This window comes from Mirounga angustirostris, unplaced genomic scaffold (genome assembly GCF_029215605.1).
Source record: "Mirounga angustirostris isolate CCGP_5_RB_7025 unplaced genomic scaffold, mMirAng1.0.hap1 SCAF_1, whole genome shotgun sequence".
Classification (NCBI taxonomy): domain Eukaryota; kingdom Metazoa; phylum Chordata; class Mammalia; order Carnivora; family Phocidae; genus Mirounga; species Mirounga angustirostris.
This window is the reverse complement of record NW_026991709.1, coordinates 164,642,575-164,657,370: the sequence shown is the minus strand read 5'-3', so window position 1 is coordinate 164,657,370 and position 14,796 is coordinate 164,642,575. Positions and strand designations below refer to the sequence as shown.

At 55.6% G+C, this 14,796-nt stretch overlaps 1 protein-coding gene across 1 annotated transcript in view; it reads right to left on the bottom strand.

The window, feature by feature from the left end:
* The window catches only part of ATP2B2 (ATPase plasma membrane Ca2+ transporting 2), a 203,895-nt gene that overhangs the window by 3,316 nt on the left and 185,783 nt on the right, over positions 1–14,796 (bottom strand). Inside the window, exons 19-22 of the mRNA XM_054504605.2 lie at positions 12,514–12,727; positions 10,415–10,626; positions 10,120–10,227; positions 8,023–8,205 (exon numbers count right to left, since the gene is read on the bottom strand). Of these exons, the coding sequence (XP_054360580.1) occupies positions 8,023–8,205; positions 10,120–10,227; positions 10,415–10,626; positions 12,514–12,727 (717 nt within the window). The remainder of the gene's footprint in view (positions 1–8,022; positions 8,206–10,119; positions 10,228–10,414; positions 10,627–12,513; positions 12,728–14,796) is intronic.

Sequence of the window (14,796 nt, the reverse complement as noted above, 5' to 3'; positions counted from 1 at the left end):
GGCTGGAATCCACAGTCGCTGGGTGTTACGAGCATGGGCAGGAGGGGAAGAATGGAAGAGGGGGCTCAGGTTATATGCATCCATGAGGTTTTAAAAACTGCTTTGGTTTTGGTCAGAACTACAGTATTAGGACAGGAGGAATCAAGCCCCATCACAGAGATGGTGGGAAACAGTGGTTAGAGGAAGCATAGTCCACTCCGGCGGGCACCCAGACCTAGTGAGAGACTGAGCCTTGTTAACTTTAAAGCACAAGTTCAACCATGCAGAAGGGGAGCAGGACCAGGTGGGAATAAAGGAGGAAGGAGGAGAAGCTAGTTTTAGAACATTAATCTTAAGAAAACCACACGCAGTTAAGAAACCATACAACATGGAACAGATAACGTGTCACAAACAGAAAAGGAACGGAAAGGAGAGACAGTTGGATGAGCCGGGATGAGAGAAGACACATGAGGGCCAGAGAACAGGAACATCAAACTGAAGGCAGCAAGGCAAACCAAAGCCAACTCAGGGCTTTCCCGGGTGCAGAGCTGAGGCGGCCAGAAAGCACGGAGGAGCCGGCAGACTGACGACATTCAGGGGCGGGGAGCATGCCATGGTGAGGGATCAGGAACCACACGGCACACACAGACAGACACACGGCTACACTTGGAAGCCTGGACAATGTGAACGGAGGTCTTTGTACCCAACGTTTCTTTCCTTCATGCATTTGGGAGGTAAACACTCGAGTATAGACTCAAAGCCCTGGCCAGTCATTGGAGTTGACTTTGGGGTCCCTTATTTCCTGGGGCATTTTATTTCCTTGTTTGTGCTTTGAAAACACAAAACTCCCAAAAAGGAGGCCAGAATCAGATGGCCAAACCCAGCCCTGGGTGGGATTCTAGGAGGGTGTGGACCCGAGCCACAAAAAAGCACATTCTTTCATTTTCTGTGTCTTAGTTGGAATGCGTGGTTTTCCGAAGAGTGTGAAAGGAAGCTGGACATCGAGTCTTCCAGGCTAGTGGAAGGAGCACTGGACTCGGAGTCAGGGAGACCCATGTCTGAAAAAGGCTCTGCCACTTTTGGTGCCTTGACCGTGGGCAAGACACGCTGCCTCACTGGTTGTCCTCTGTCCTGCCTCACGGGGTACAGAGGAACAGGACCCCCGTGCTGGAGAGAGGGGTCCCTTTCTCCAGACTCCTGGGAGGGGGAAGCCATGCCTGTCGTCTCAAGGGGCAGATGGGACTTGGGACAAAGGTATTTGCTCCTCTCTTCCTAGCCCCAACTCAGAGCGGAGGCAGTCGTGGGGGAATACGAAGCAGCCTCGGTGCGTCCAAGGAGCAGAGCCCCAGCCAAGTTGGCCGTGGCACCGAGGGTGCCCTCAGTGGCCCTCCCTGCAGAACAGTGGGTGCCTCCACACCACAGGCCTGTGGGGGCGGGGGGGGTGCAGAGGACCAGCGGGGTTCTTGTGGGGAGGCCCTTGTGGTCCCAGGATCTGTGGAACTCTCAGCTAAACCCAGGGGTATCTTGTTGGTGGGGCACAGGTGGGGAAAGCCCTGTCCATGGAAGTGAATTTTCTAGATGACTGTGGCTGATGGTTTTAAGTGTCCTAGCGCAGGGTTTATTTTATTATTTTTCCAAGGGAAGTGTTTCTAAAGCACATGAGATGCTCCTCTGCCTTTTGGTTTAGTGTACACAGAGAAGAATGTAACGTTAAGTTGGTCAGTAATCCTTTTGGTCTTTTGTAAGACCCCAGAGTTTTGATTTTTTTTTTTTTAAGTGTCTCTCTTTGGTTGTCAGCCATCATTACTCGTTCTGACTTTTCCTTGTTTGCTCAAAAGCATCTCTGTCCCGTTTCCCTTTTATGTGCTGTGTTCTGGGGACTCCAAGAGGCCCTGTTTCTTGGAATCATGCTTTAAATAAGAGGCATCAGGGGCCAAGAGAGAGCCTGCTGACGCCGTGACAGCCATGTGACTGCTCTGAGGCCTCTTTCTCCCTGGATTCCCTGTTCATGGCTCTGTAGGGATTATTAAATATTCTGATCTCCTGATGAGCAGGCCATTACACCCTTGATTAAGTGAAACAAACAAACAAAAAGGTGTCATGGGCCTCAGTTTTCTTATCTGTAAAATGGGAATAATCGTCATTGTAACTGTCCAGCCTAGTGACCCGCATGTGCTGAGGCTGAATTGCAATAAGGTGGTGGAGGAGGAGGGATGGTGGTGGGACCCTGTCATGTGACTGAAAATGCAGAGGGCACGACACACAATGAGATGCAGGCCCCTTGCCCTCCCCCTGGCATGGAGACAACAGAAAGAATGAACTGCTCTGGACAAGACTGTGGGGACAAGACTTTTCGGGACACCCCGCCACGGTCATCTCAAGTGTCCACTTCGGTTCTCTCCGCGGCTGAAATGAAAAAATACGGGAAGAAAAAAAGCTCTTCCGCCTCCCATCCCTGCCTACCCTAAAGTGAGATTTTGGGGCTGGAACTATACTTGGTATGGGGGGAGGGGAGAGGGGAAAGGACCCGGCCTTTGGGATTTCAGACATTGTGGTTTCATCAGCACAAAGGGAACAAGAGACCCACGCCCCTGTCGGACGGCTCTGAGGGATTGTGTCGGCCCTGGGCTGGGACGGGTTCGACATACTCGAATGTTTACCCGGCTTCAGGGAAGCCAAGAGTCTGGGATTGATTCACATTCATTTCAGGCTCAAGGTTAAAGACTCACAACCTCTTTTAATTTCACTCTCTCTTGCTGAACTCTGTCTCCAGGGTTCTCTAGCCCTCTAGGGAAACAAACACATGGAATATTCAGACAGTGGAGAGGTCTAGGCCCCACCCCAGAAGCAAGCCATTTTCTCGCCAACCCAAGATTGCACTGAGTTCGTTACCAAAACGCTAATGAGAGGCATAGCTTTCTTTTCTTTCCTTCTTCATTTCTCCCTTACGAGACGCGCCCTCCTTGCCCTAACGGTCCTTGGAATCAGGAAGGTGAAGGGGAAGTGGCAGGAGGAGATGGCCCCTGTCTGGTAGTGGCCAGGAAGTGGCCGGTTCTGGGTTAGGGGTCTGACGTGCTTGGCCTGGTTGGTTCGAAGGAGGAGGACCTCCACTGACCAACACGGAGCCTGCTACAAACTCGCTAAATACAAAAGTGGCTTGAGATGCGTTAGGAGTTTGAGAGGCATAAGCAGGAGCAGCAGGGGGCTTGGCCTCGGGTCACAGAGCCGAATGCTCGTTTTGTCTTTGGTCACCAGTGGGAAGGTGGTCCCGGCCAGGCTGGTAGAAAGTCCAGCAGAGAAACCGCTTTCTTGGCCTTCTAGAGCCCAGAGGGTGGACCCCTTTCCACTTTGTGAGGCTGTGGGCATGGGCACTGGTTCTGAAATGGAAATTCAACCTCTGCAGTCTCCAGGGCTATGGGCTAGTCCGGAAAGTGGTTGTGGGATGGTGGGAAAATGAGGCACTTCGGAGTCAGACCTCTTGCCACTCACTTGTGTGATCGTGGCCAAGTCGGCCCAGTCCTCTGAGCCTCAGTGTCTTTCTCAGGGGAATGGATGTATTGGCAGGTCCTCTCTCCTATTTCCTTGGTGAGGCATATGCGAAATGAAGGATGTGGGGACTACTTTGGAAAATGTTGAGTGAGGCTCAAGTATAAGGCCTTAGGGGTGTGCCTTTAAGTTTCTGGGGGAAAAAACCTCACTTTTATGTCAGTCAGAAGAGGAAAGCAAGACAGTGGACCAGAGTTCCCTCCCAAACATGCTGGGTGTGAGTGTGACCTGACTGTCACGTCACCGCATGCATCTGTCTGCCTGGGGCCCTCCACCTCACAGTGGTGCCGGGGGAGGGATGGGATGGGGGGCTCCTCACCCCAAGGTCATGAGTCAGAAGTCCGCCCCAAGCAGACACTGCCCCACCACAGACCTTGGTGGTCAACTCATGGTAACCCAGGGGACAGTGGTTTGACTCCTTCTAGGGTATAAGATTCCAGGTATTCTGGACTCAGCATGCACAGGGCCACCCTCCTCTGCTGGAGAATCCCCAGGAAGAAGTCCCTGCCAGAGGAGGTGGGAGGCAGCCTACCTCTCCATCCCACCCAAGCCGGGACCCCTTCTCTTACTCCTGGCTACTGGTTTCACACCTCCCTGGGGGAAAAAAGCCTTTGACTCCTGAAGGGACCCTGCCTGGTAACTAGAGGGCCCTCAGAGTCCTTGGAGACTAGAGGAGGTGTTGTTGTTATAGCAACTATTCAGGTGAAGGAGGAACTGGGGGTACTTGTTTAGAGTCCACACTGTGACTGTATTGATCAAAGTGTGTGTGTTGAAGCTACAGAGGTTAGGATCCCTTCTGGAACCAGAACTCTTGGCTAGGGGCATGGTCAGGCTCCCACAAGACACCCCAAATTACAGTCTGGATTCTCTGGTAGAGGGTAGGAATACAACATGCTCAAGGAGGCAAGATGGCAGTTGGATGAGGGAATCATGCCTGACCAGCCTCTCTAGGTCCTTGGAGAAAATAGAGGGTGGGCAGAAATGGCTGTCTCTCTGAAGGAGAAGTGGTGAAAGCTGGGTGTCACTCAACTGGCCTATTGAATAAGAAAAGGTGAGAATGATATTGCCCAGGTTTGAGATGACTGAGCTCTTTCTCTAGGCTGTGGGAGCTAAGGCGTGGGGCTAAGCCACAGGAAGACTTCTAAAGGCTGCATGGGTGCCCAGAAATGCCAGGTAGGCTCTGGCTGTGGCCAGTGTGAAGCACCGTGCCTCAAAGAGGTCAGACCCAGCCAGAGGGATGTGGGAGTCACCAGGAGGGATGGCAGGAGCCCAAAGAAATGGATTCTTTCCCCAGTGGCTCTCCAGACCGGAACCCCCCTCCTCCTTTTTTAAAGTGATCTCTATGCTCGAACCAGAATCAAGAGCTGTATGCTCTACCAACTGAGCCAGGCAGGCATCCCCAGACTGGAACACTTGGTCATTGCACTTCAAGACAGCTGGTGGTGCTGAGCAAGGCCAGAGCTAAGTGAATGAAGGAGGAGGTCAGCTGGCTGAGGCTCTCTGCTGTAAGGGGCGGGGGGTGGGGGGGTGGGCGGTGGGCAGGATGGGACCAAAGTGTTTCTTGCCCTGAGAAAGCCTGGCAGTGACTTCCTAGCGATAGTCATGGCAATGTGACTTGGACCCGGTCTGCTCAAATAGATCTCCATTTCACCTTGGCTTGCTTGGCCTCCCCATCGCTGGGTTTTTGTGCTAATGAATGAACCCAGAAGGGCTTTTCTTCCCTTTTCTGCATCCTCCCTGTTACCCTGCCTACCTGGCAGGGCTGCCACCACTGAACAGTCATGGGATATGAGCATGGGCCAGCAACAGGCTCCCTGTGGCTCGTGTCTCCCACCCGAGGGCTCAGATGGCCCAGTTCTCAGCCGGCATGCAGGTCCTCTCCAGCTCAGTGGGAGGGGATGTGTGTGGTGGGTATACCGTATTTGGATGGGGGTACAGGCACTGTATAAAGTATGGCGAGATGAAGCCCCAGGGCCTGTTCCTCATCAAAAGCCCGAGGGCTGGAACAGATGCATTGTGGCAATCTGAGAAGACCAGAACTAGGGGCTCCCCCGCAGTTTGGGTGGGGCTGACTGGACACAAGGTAAGGGAGGCAGGTAGTAGAGACTTCTTATTCCCTCTGGGGCCTGAAGCCATGGAGGGGTTCAGAAAGATCTAGAAGCCAGAGATGAGAGAGCAGGTTAGAAGTGGTGCCATGAGGAGGTGAGCTTGGCAGGAGGGAGAAGTTGGAGGCCAGAGTCCCCGGCTATCCCTCAGATGAGTAAGGGCAGGACACTACGGGTTGGACCAGATCCCTCATGGCCTGCTGGCATCCAGCCAAGATGTGAGACTTGGTTCACTGTTTTCTGCCTGAGGTCAAGCTGAATGGGGAAGGAGCCCTGTCCTTTCTAGGAAGGGGTCAGACCTTCAGCATGCAGGGCATAATGTGTGTAAGGCAGCTAATGCCATCAGATGTACAAGGGATGAAGCAGAGGGTTCTGAACTACTGTGGCGGGGGCCTCCGGGCTGTGATCTCCTCCTCCAAGGCCTGGGACCCCTCCCTGACTGGGACCTCTGACCAGCAGTGACCCCTCTCTTGGCTGGACCCCACCGTGACCGACTGTGACCTCTGCTGGCCTTGACCCGTGGTAACGCTTTGCCTTACTAACTATAAGACTCTGACCTCCTGGCCAACTCTGACCTTGACCTTGTGCGCCAGGCTTTTCCTGACTGAGTATGGCCCTAACCAATTGGGATACTCGGATACTCCTTGCCGTCCTGGCTGACTGTTCGGCCTCGGCCGCTGTGAACCCTCTAGTGGGCTGGAGCATTTGATCACTGGAAACTCCCCACCAGATGGTGATCCTTGACTGACCCAGACCTTTTTGGCCACTCTGGACCTTCACGACCCCCTGGCTGAGTGTTTAAGCCCCTGACCCTGACCCCAGCCAACCCTGGCCCACCAAGGGCCGGCCAACCCATGACTGGCTATGCTCTCCTGACCAATGGGGACCCTCCTCAATGGCTGCGGCCCCTCAGCCCCCTGGGCCTTGCCATGACCGGCTGCCCCCCGTGTCCTTGGGGCCCCGGCCCCTGCCCGCCCAGCGCTGGCGTCGGTGGCGCCCGAGGCAGTAAGGATTCACACTCACGCCCAGCTGCAGCAGGAGGAAGGCTGGTCGGAGAGGAAAGAGCATTGGACAACGACACGCGACTAGGGCTAGAGAGATTGGCTACGTCCTGGCTCTGGCTGGTGACGGAGGACTGTCTCCGCAGGGCTCCCTGAAAGGAGGCCCCGCTCTTGAAAGTATTGACTACTTCAATCTGCAACGGAGGAGAGAACGAGACAAGTTGCGAGAAGAACGGACACACAGCTACACGACTGACAGGCACGACGCCAGAACACAGCCGCAGCCATGGGGACAAGGACAAGGTGACTTAGATCAAACAAAGACTGCCAGACACACTCAAAGCCTCTGAAAGACGTCTGCGGGCGCCAGGCCCCTCGGGGCCCCAGAGCCCCGGGCAGGGCTGGCCAAGGGCTGCGCGCCGGGGTTCTTGTCGCAGAGGAGAACCCCGGCGGTGTTGGGAGGCTCTGGGCCCGACACCTGCTCCCCCCCGCCCCCAGCTCTCTGAGAGGGCTGTCTGCTGAACCTCGGTCACCCCTAAAACCGGGGGGGGCTGTGAATGCCAACGAGAGGATGTTGGGGAGGGCTCGGTGGGGCGTGAAGCAGCCCAGGTTACAGTGGGCTGCTAGGCGTGGTCCGGGCAAGAGGCCCACCCTCCCTTAGTTTCCTAGCCCCCTGAGTCCCTCATCCCACAGGGCTGTGAACAAGCAGTGTGATCTAGAACTCCAGCCTGGGCAGAGGGCTGTGTGAGAGCGTGTGGCCCGTGTGTGGGGGCACAGGTGTCTGTCCTGGGGAGGAAATCCATCCCACACATGTGCCTGGCGTGTGCGCCTTACTGTGCACGTACGTGTCTGCGTATGCGTGGGGAAAGCCAAACTTTGCTTCCCAGAGTGGCCTCGACGCTCTGGTGGAGGCTGGAGGCCAGTGTCCGAAGGCCCCGGTGGGGAACATGTTACACATGTGCAGAGATGCCCCGGCCCGGGAGAATCTAGGGTTGGCCCTGGCCTTACACCTACTGGCGCCCGAGCCCTGCACCGCCCCTCCTGGTGGTGACCGGAGCCTGACCCTGACCAGAGCCCCACACTCACCTCAGCTCTCAGGTCCCCTCCCCGCTTAGGGGCATCCCCCCTGGAAACCCATGGTGGGTGTGACCCCAGTCTGACCCCTCGCAGGTCTGAGGGGTGAGATGGAAGGCTCCTGAAGAGGCCGCAGCTTCTTTAGCAGCCACGGGAGCGTGCGTGTGGGGAGCATGGGTGTACCAAAGGCTGGCGAGGTGGTGAGAGCAGGGCTGGAGCCCCGTCTCTGCGGGCCTGTGGGGTGGCATGGAGCACGCCCATCTCCATCCCCCGCCCGCCCCAGCTAGGTGTGGCCCAGCCCCGGGAGCCTCCTGTACCTGGGTCTGGATCCGATTCAGGCCTCGGAACCACAGGATCTGGCCTCGCCGCAGCTCCCTCTCGGCGTGGTCTATCTCCTCCACGTCCTCATTGAGCTCCTCCTCCGGGATCTCCTCCTTCTGCGTGAGCCTGCCCGCCTCCTTGAGGAACTTGAGCCTGCTGGTCGGGATGGTAGCGATGACCTGCAGGGGGTCCAGCGTCAGGGTGATGGGGGCTGTCCCTCAGGTGGCCTCCTTCCCAACCTGCCACCCCACCGCCCCTCTCCTCCCCACCCCCCCAACTTACCTAGTTGGGCTCGGCTCACTTCTTAACTCATCCTACCCATTCCTCAACTCCATCTTTTATAATTTCTTATTGATTTGCTTTGTATTTCACTCACTCATCCAGAGTTGGAGGGCACAGTGGAAAATCTTGGCCTTTAGGAGTTGGACAGGTGTGACCTTGAATACCCCAGACCTTATAGGTCATGTGACCTTGGGTAAGTCATTTAACTTCTCTGAGCTCTGGTTTTCCCATCTGTAAAACTGGGGGGCAATTCTCAGAGTTTGAGGATTAACTCTGAGTTTGAGGATTAAGCAAGATGGTATGTCTAAGTTGCTATGCATGAGCCTGGCCCACAGCTGGCCCTCAGGTCCCTGGGTTTATTCCTCCTGATCACTGGGTCTTGTGGTACCTGAGTGTGGGCAACAGGGGCTCAGGGCATGGGTACCATGGGGACAGCCAGTCCTGGGCATTCTGGGAATGGTTGCCCTCCCAGAAAGGGAAGGCAATATGAGAAGGGGATATGCTTTTATACTTAATCGTCCTCCAAAGGGCTTGTCCATGGGGCCAAGGTGTGAAAGGCAGGCCCTATGGGGAGGCTGAGGTGGCAAAGATCAGAGGCCCCTCTAGGGACAGATGGGTGCTGGCCTGGACACTCAGCCTCATGGATTCCCTGGGGTTTCAGCATTGCCCATTGGCATCATCCTCAGGCATTAGGAGTCTGCCCTCCAGATGCCAAGAGCTCCCTGAGGGTGTGGGCTCCAGCAGGATAAAGATGCCCAGGGAATGGGGTTGCTAAGTCAAATCTAGTTTATCAACTTTCCAAAGAAGCTCCAGAGTTTAAAGAAGGACCTTTTGGATGAAACTAAATTTTCTTCTTCATCTTCTAGTTAATTTCTGCTATTGCAACTTCCCACTCTAGCCTCTAGGAACAGCTTGAAGGCAAGAACAATGTCTCAGGCCAGTTGGGACTCCCCCTACCTGGACAATGGAGCATCTTGGGAATAGAGCCCCTTTGCCCCAGATCTGGCTCCAGGTACTTCTCACAAGCACTGCATCCTGGTCGGGCTGCAAGCAGTGAGTACCGTGAAGGGATGTGTGTGTGTGTGTGTGTGTGTGTATGCACTCCTGCATGTGTGCACACATGCCTAGGACTTGGGCAAAAGTAGGGAAGGGAAGAGTGGGAGAATGTTCTGGGTCACAGCTGGAAGGGCCCCTATGGAGCATCCCGCCCACGATTCTCCAAAGCCAGGAGGATGCCAGACACAGCCCTGCATCACTCTGAGACAAGGCAGAGCTCACCCCTCCTGCGTTTCCTCAGAGCTCTCTAAAGGAGTCTCTGCTTGGTGTCATACTACTTACTAATTATCCTCTTAAACAACAAGCTGGCTTCAGGCTCTGAGCCTTCACAGGCCATGGCATCGAGTTAGAGTTTAATAACATTGCTCTCATTACGTTATTATTTTTTTGTTAGCTTCTCTTTATGACAAATGATACTGATTTTCTAATCATGTTAATAATATAAAGTTGCCTTTTGAAATAAATTTCAATAAAAAAACTGATTTGATTGAAAGAAAATATCAAATAAATAACAGGATCAGAGGTATATAGATATAAGGCAAAAGTCACAGTGGTGGTACCCAGAAGACCAGTATGTGGCACCTGGGTCAACCCCCATTGCTCAGATGCCCAGAGATGGGGAGGGCCTTGCCTAGGGTCAGACACTGAGTCCGTGGGAGAGCTGGGACCCATTCCTGGGACTCCCGGATTCCCTGTCCAGTGCTCTTTCCCTTCGTCTGCCGAGAGGCATCTCCTACAACCCACCTGGAACTTACCTGGCCCCAGACGAGCTCTCCTAACCCGATGAATATGCACCACATCCACTGGTCCAGCTGCAGTGGAGAGCAGCTGAATGGCTTTCCCCCAAACTGCACGATCACTATCTGGAGGTCAAAGGGGAGCACAGGGATAGAGAGAGAGAGAGACAGAAAGAGAGGAGAGGGACAGGGAGAAAGAGAAGGAGGGAGAGAGTCAGGGGCCAACTCAGGGTCTGGGCTCTCAGGGCACGGCCAAGGGGCTTTGGCTGCTCACTGCCCACCCCGGCCCAGGTTGGGGTGGGGGCCTGGCTACCTGGATGGCAAAGGTGCCCAGCACGATGGTGCAGAAAATAGGGTTCCGGAAGATGCCATCGAAGACATTGCGCTCGCCGTGGATCTTGCGGGCGTTGATCTCATTGAAGAGCTGCATCATGACGAAGGTGTTGAAGATGATGGTGTAGTGTTCCGAGGGTGGCGAGTGCAGGGGCGCGTTCCTCCCGCTGTCGATCTGGAACATCTTCTCGCCTGCCAAGTCGAGAGGGCAGGAGTGGGGCTGAGGGACTCGGCTTGGGGGGGACGCTGGGCCCTGAGTGGGGGCCTCTTCTGTGCAGCCGGGTGGGTCAGGCAGAGACAGAGGCGGCGCTCTGGATGTCAGGGGGCGGGGTGGGCCTGCACTGTTGGGTGGTCCTGAGTGAGTGGAGGGATGACAAAACCCTTTCTTCTCTAGGGAGAAAGATGTTGGGTGAATTTTATTCCACTTTTCTGTGGAAGTCTGATAAAGGTGGAATGCAAGCTCTCCTGTCGGCTGACACTGCTTATTGAAAGTGACCTCCAGTTGGCAAACTCATCTGGACTGGGAAGACTGGGAGGACAGGGTGTGAACCAGGAATCCCCGGTGGGAGGCCATGGCCTTGGGCTCCCCTGAAAGTGGTGCTTCTTGTAACTGACTGTGACCCTTGCTGAGACCTCTGGAAGCTTCTCGGGCTCTTATAGGAAATATTTTTTTTTTTTAAAGATTTATTTATTTATTTGAGAGAGCAAGAATGAGAGAGAGAGAGAGTACATGAGAGGGGGCAGGGTCAGAGGGAGAAGCAGGCTCCTCGCCGAGCAAGGAGCCTGATGCGGGACTCGATCCCAGGACTCCAGGATCATGACCTGAGCCGAAGGCAGTTGCTTAACCAACTGAGCCACCCAGGCGCCCCTCTTATAGGAAATATTGATTGCTATGTGGATGTTGGGGTTTCTAGGCCAGGCTGGCTCCACCCAGTGGCCTCATTCTCTTGTACCTGAGTTATCACATGATGGGTGGAGAGTAGCCCCCCGGTTTGCTGTGTGGACACGCACTGATGACAGGCCCAGTGCCATTCTACATTTTTTGGCAAAGCTGTGTAAGCTGGTGCCAGGAGGGCTTGTGGGGTTTTCTTAGTGTGAGGTGTCTAGCTGAATCCAAGACCGCTGAGAGTAGGTGCTCAAGGGGGGAAGCCAGCAAGTAAACCAGGAACCCCCACCCAGCAGCCTTCTCTCCTAGTTTTGCATTCACATGGCTTCTTTGAAGACTAAAAATACTCTTGACAATAGTCCTGCCAACACATCACCTTCCAAATTCGTACAAGAGGACTGCCCTTTGGGGAATAGGATCCATGCCCTACCCACATCTGTACTCTGGACTTTGAGGGCAAGCGCTCGCTGGCATTGAAAGCCCAGCTCCTCAAGCGGAGGGGCTCTGCCCATGCTGGGGACTCCTGGCTGGCCCTGACTCCCTGTGTGACTGTGGGCCCGCCCCTTCCCACTCTGGGACTCTCCGTGGCCCAGGGGTAGGCTTTGCCCACATCATCTCTGAAACACCTGAGGGAACCAGGCCTGGTACTACCCAGGCGCCCCAGTTCGGCTGCAGGTCGGCTCACCTCTGTGTGCCTCAGGGCGCTCCCTGTAATGTCAGGTGGCACACAGGTGCCTGCCCCACTGAGGGCGGGGAGACCTAGTGAGGCACGTGGCCTAAAGGAAAATGCTGTGGCAATGGTTGGTGGCTCTGGGCGTTTGGTCCCTCCCCGGGGAGGTCTCAGGGAGGATGCCTGCACAGGGCACGGATGAGGTGCAGGAATGGGTCGGAGAAGGGGCCAGAGCCTCAGGCTCCTCCAGGGCGGGTGTGAGAGGCGTAAATCAACACTTGGGCGCCACGTTGCCTAGTGTGCACTCAGTGTCTGGAGCTGTCATCAGTGGAAAAGCCCTGGCTTTGGGGTTGGCCAGGCCTGAGACAGGGTCCGGCTCTGCCCAAGACTTGCTATGTGACCTTGAGCAACTCACTTCACTGCCCTGGGCCCCTGTGACTTCACGGCAGGCAAGAGGGCAGATGTGAATCCAGAACGCTGGGTCCAGGCCGGGGTGTCCCAGGTGGGCCAGTGGGGGACTCACCAACAAAGAGCAGGGTGAAGATGAGGGTGAGCTGGTAGACGGCGTGGCCCAGGATGTTCTTCATCATGGTCCGTGAGATGAGGGGCTTGTTGCGGCCATATGGCTTCCTCAGAAGCAGGGTCTCGGTGGGTGGCTCAGTGGCCAGTGCCAGTGAGGCGAACGTGTCCATGATGAGGTTTACCCAGAGCATCTGCACAGCCTTCAGAGGGGAGTCCTGGAGACAGCAGTGGTGGGGAAGGCTGTCACAGGGGAGGCCGGCCCCACCAGCTGCTACGAAGGGCCGGGTGTGGGCCTCAGCAGCTTGTTGGTGGCGTCTTGAGCCGACTCTGCCCAGTGGGTCTGCCCTCAGCTGGCCTCCTGAACAGGCACCCCACAGGATTGCTGGGCCTTCCCTTCTCTGGAGAACAGCCTAGACCTGCCTACCTGTGTTCTCCCTCAAGGAGAAAATTGAGTCTTCTAGGCATGATGGTCAGCAGCTCCCTGCCTTCTGGTAAATTCACCCACTTCCCCACCATGTGCTGTCCACCCCTTCAGCCCCTGTGGACACATCTCTCCTGGCTAAGGCCAAGCTCTCCCCCGTCTCCAGCATAGATCCCATCTGCTCAGCCTCCTACTGCTTTCCCCTCCACTATCCAAGGCTCTGGTCTCTGCTGTCCCACCAACAGCGCCTGTGACCCCTGTCCCCTTGTCGCTACCACCAAGTTCCTTCTTACCTCATTGTCCCACTTTAACTTAAGCAATTATTGTGTGTATCTATGATTCCAGAAATAACATACTTCCATGGTAGAAAATTGGGGGCAAGTAGGGAATAGCGGAGGAAGCTAAAACTCATCAATGATCTTGTCACTTACAGGCGGCCGCCATCCACATTCTGGTGTGGATCCTCCCACGCCTCTCTCTGGCTGAGACTGGGACCATACAGTCATACCGCTCTGTGCACAATCCCATCACGTGGGGTACACTGCCTCGAGGAGCTGATCTGCTGTCCTCTCCTCCCTTGTACCCGCAAGTACCTTGTCCTTGGCAGGCAGACTTTGGCCTTTCCGTGTCCCCCAAATCCCCTTCTCCAAGGTCACCAGCACCTTCCTTCTCACCAATTGAGAGACACATTTTCCAGCCTCCTCTCACTGACCTCCCTGCCTTGTTTGGCCACTGTCTCCTCCTGGCCCCTGACCCCACTCTCCTGGCCCTCTTCAGCCTCTCTGAGAATGGTCCTTCTCCCTCTCCCTCAGGGCACCTCTTCCCTGGTCTTTTAATTCTGTGCCCCCCACGGCCCCTTCCTCAGCCCTGCTTTCCTCTCCACACTTGTCACCCTGGCTGGCGGCACCCACCTCTCCCTAGCATCACCCTCTCTACAGCCCAGACTTCCCCTTCTGGTGTTAGCTTCATCCACGGTGGAACACCTCCTTCAGGAAGCCCACCGACCCTGTAAGCCTAATAGCCTAAACTGAGTAGTTCTTCACTCCTCTATCATTTCTCAGTGCAGCCCCCGAGGCCCACTCTGCCTGCACCCCATACTCGCTCACCTCCTAGATGCATCAGAACCCCTTCCTCCAGGCCGCCTCTCCCACCTGTGCCCTGGAGCAGCCACCTTCCCCATGTCCTGAGGCTTTTTCCTGCTCATCAGCCTTCTCTATTTACATGTGCTTCAGGGTCGGGACCCCCCGTCTCCCCATCAAGGCCTACATGGCCCTGCCACCAACTCAATCTAAAGCCTTAGGCAGACCGGTAGTCCTCTTTGAACCTGTTTCTCCATCTGGCATCATCAGTGGGGTCCCCAGGAAGACTCGCAGGAGCGGCTGTGCTGCGGGAGTGTTCCCCAAGCCACCACTAGAGGGAGTCTCTCGCCCACAGACCAGGAGAGGGCCCTTTCAGCAGAAGGGACCCACCAGCCACCTCCCAGCTCTGACTCTCAGGAGAGGGTACTGGGTGCTGCCACATGCAGCCCCAGGCGCTCAGAATGCAGCAGAGGGGAGCAGCATTCCTAAGGCCACAAAGCACTCCGGGGCAGTGCTGTGTTTTGGGCCTCTGGGGGCTCCTCTCTGTGGGCAGGAGCTTGTCTACCCACGTGATTGCTGGGAGGCCTTGGAATACTGGCCCTTTCCTCCCCAGGCCAGGCTGGTCAGCCCCTAGGGGGAGGCAGGAGGCTGCAGGAACAATGGCAGTTCCTGGCTGGTCCAGCCTCTAAGCCTCAGTTTCTGCTTCTGTAAAATGGGGATCATCATAATTCCCACCTCATGGGGCTGGGTGAGGAAGCAGTGAGGCTGAAGACATGCAGGCCTG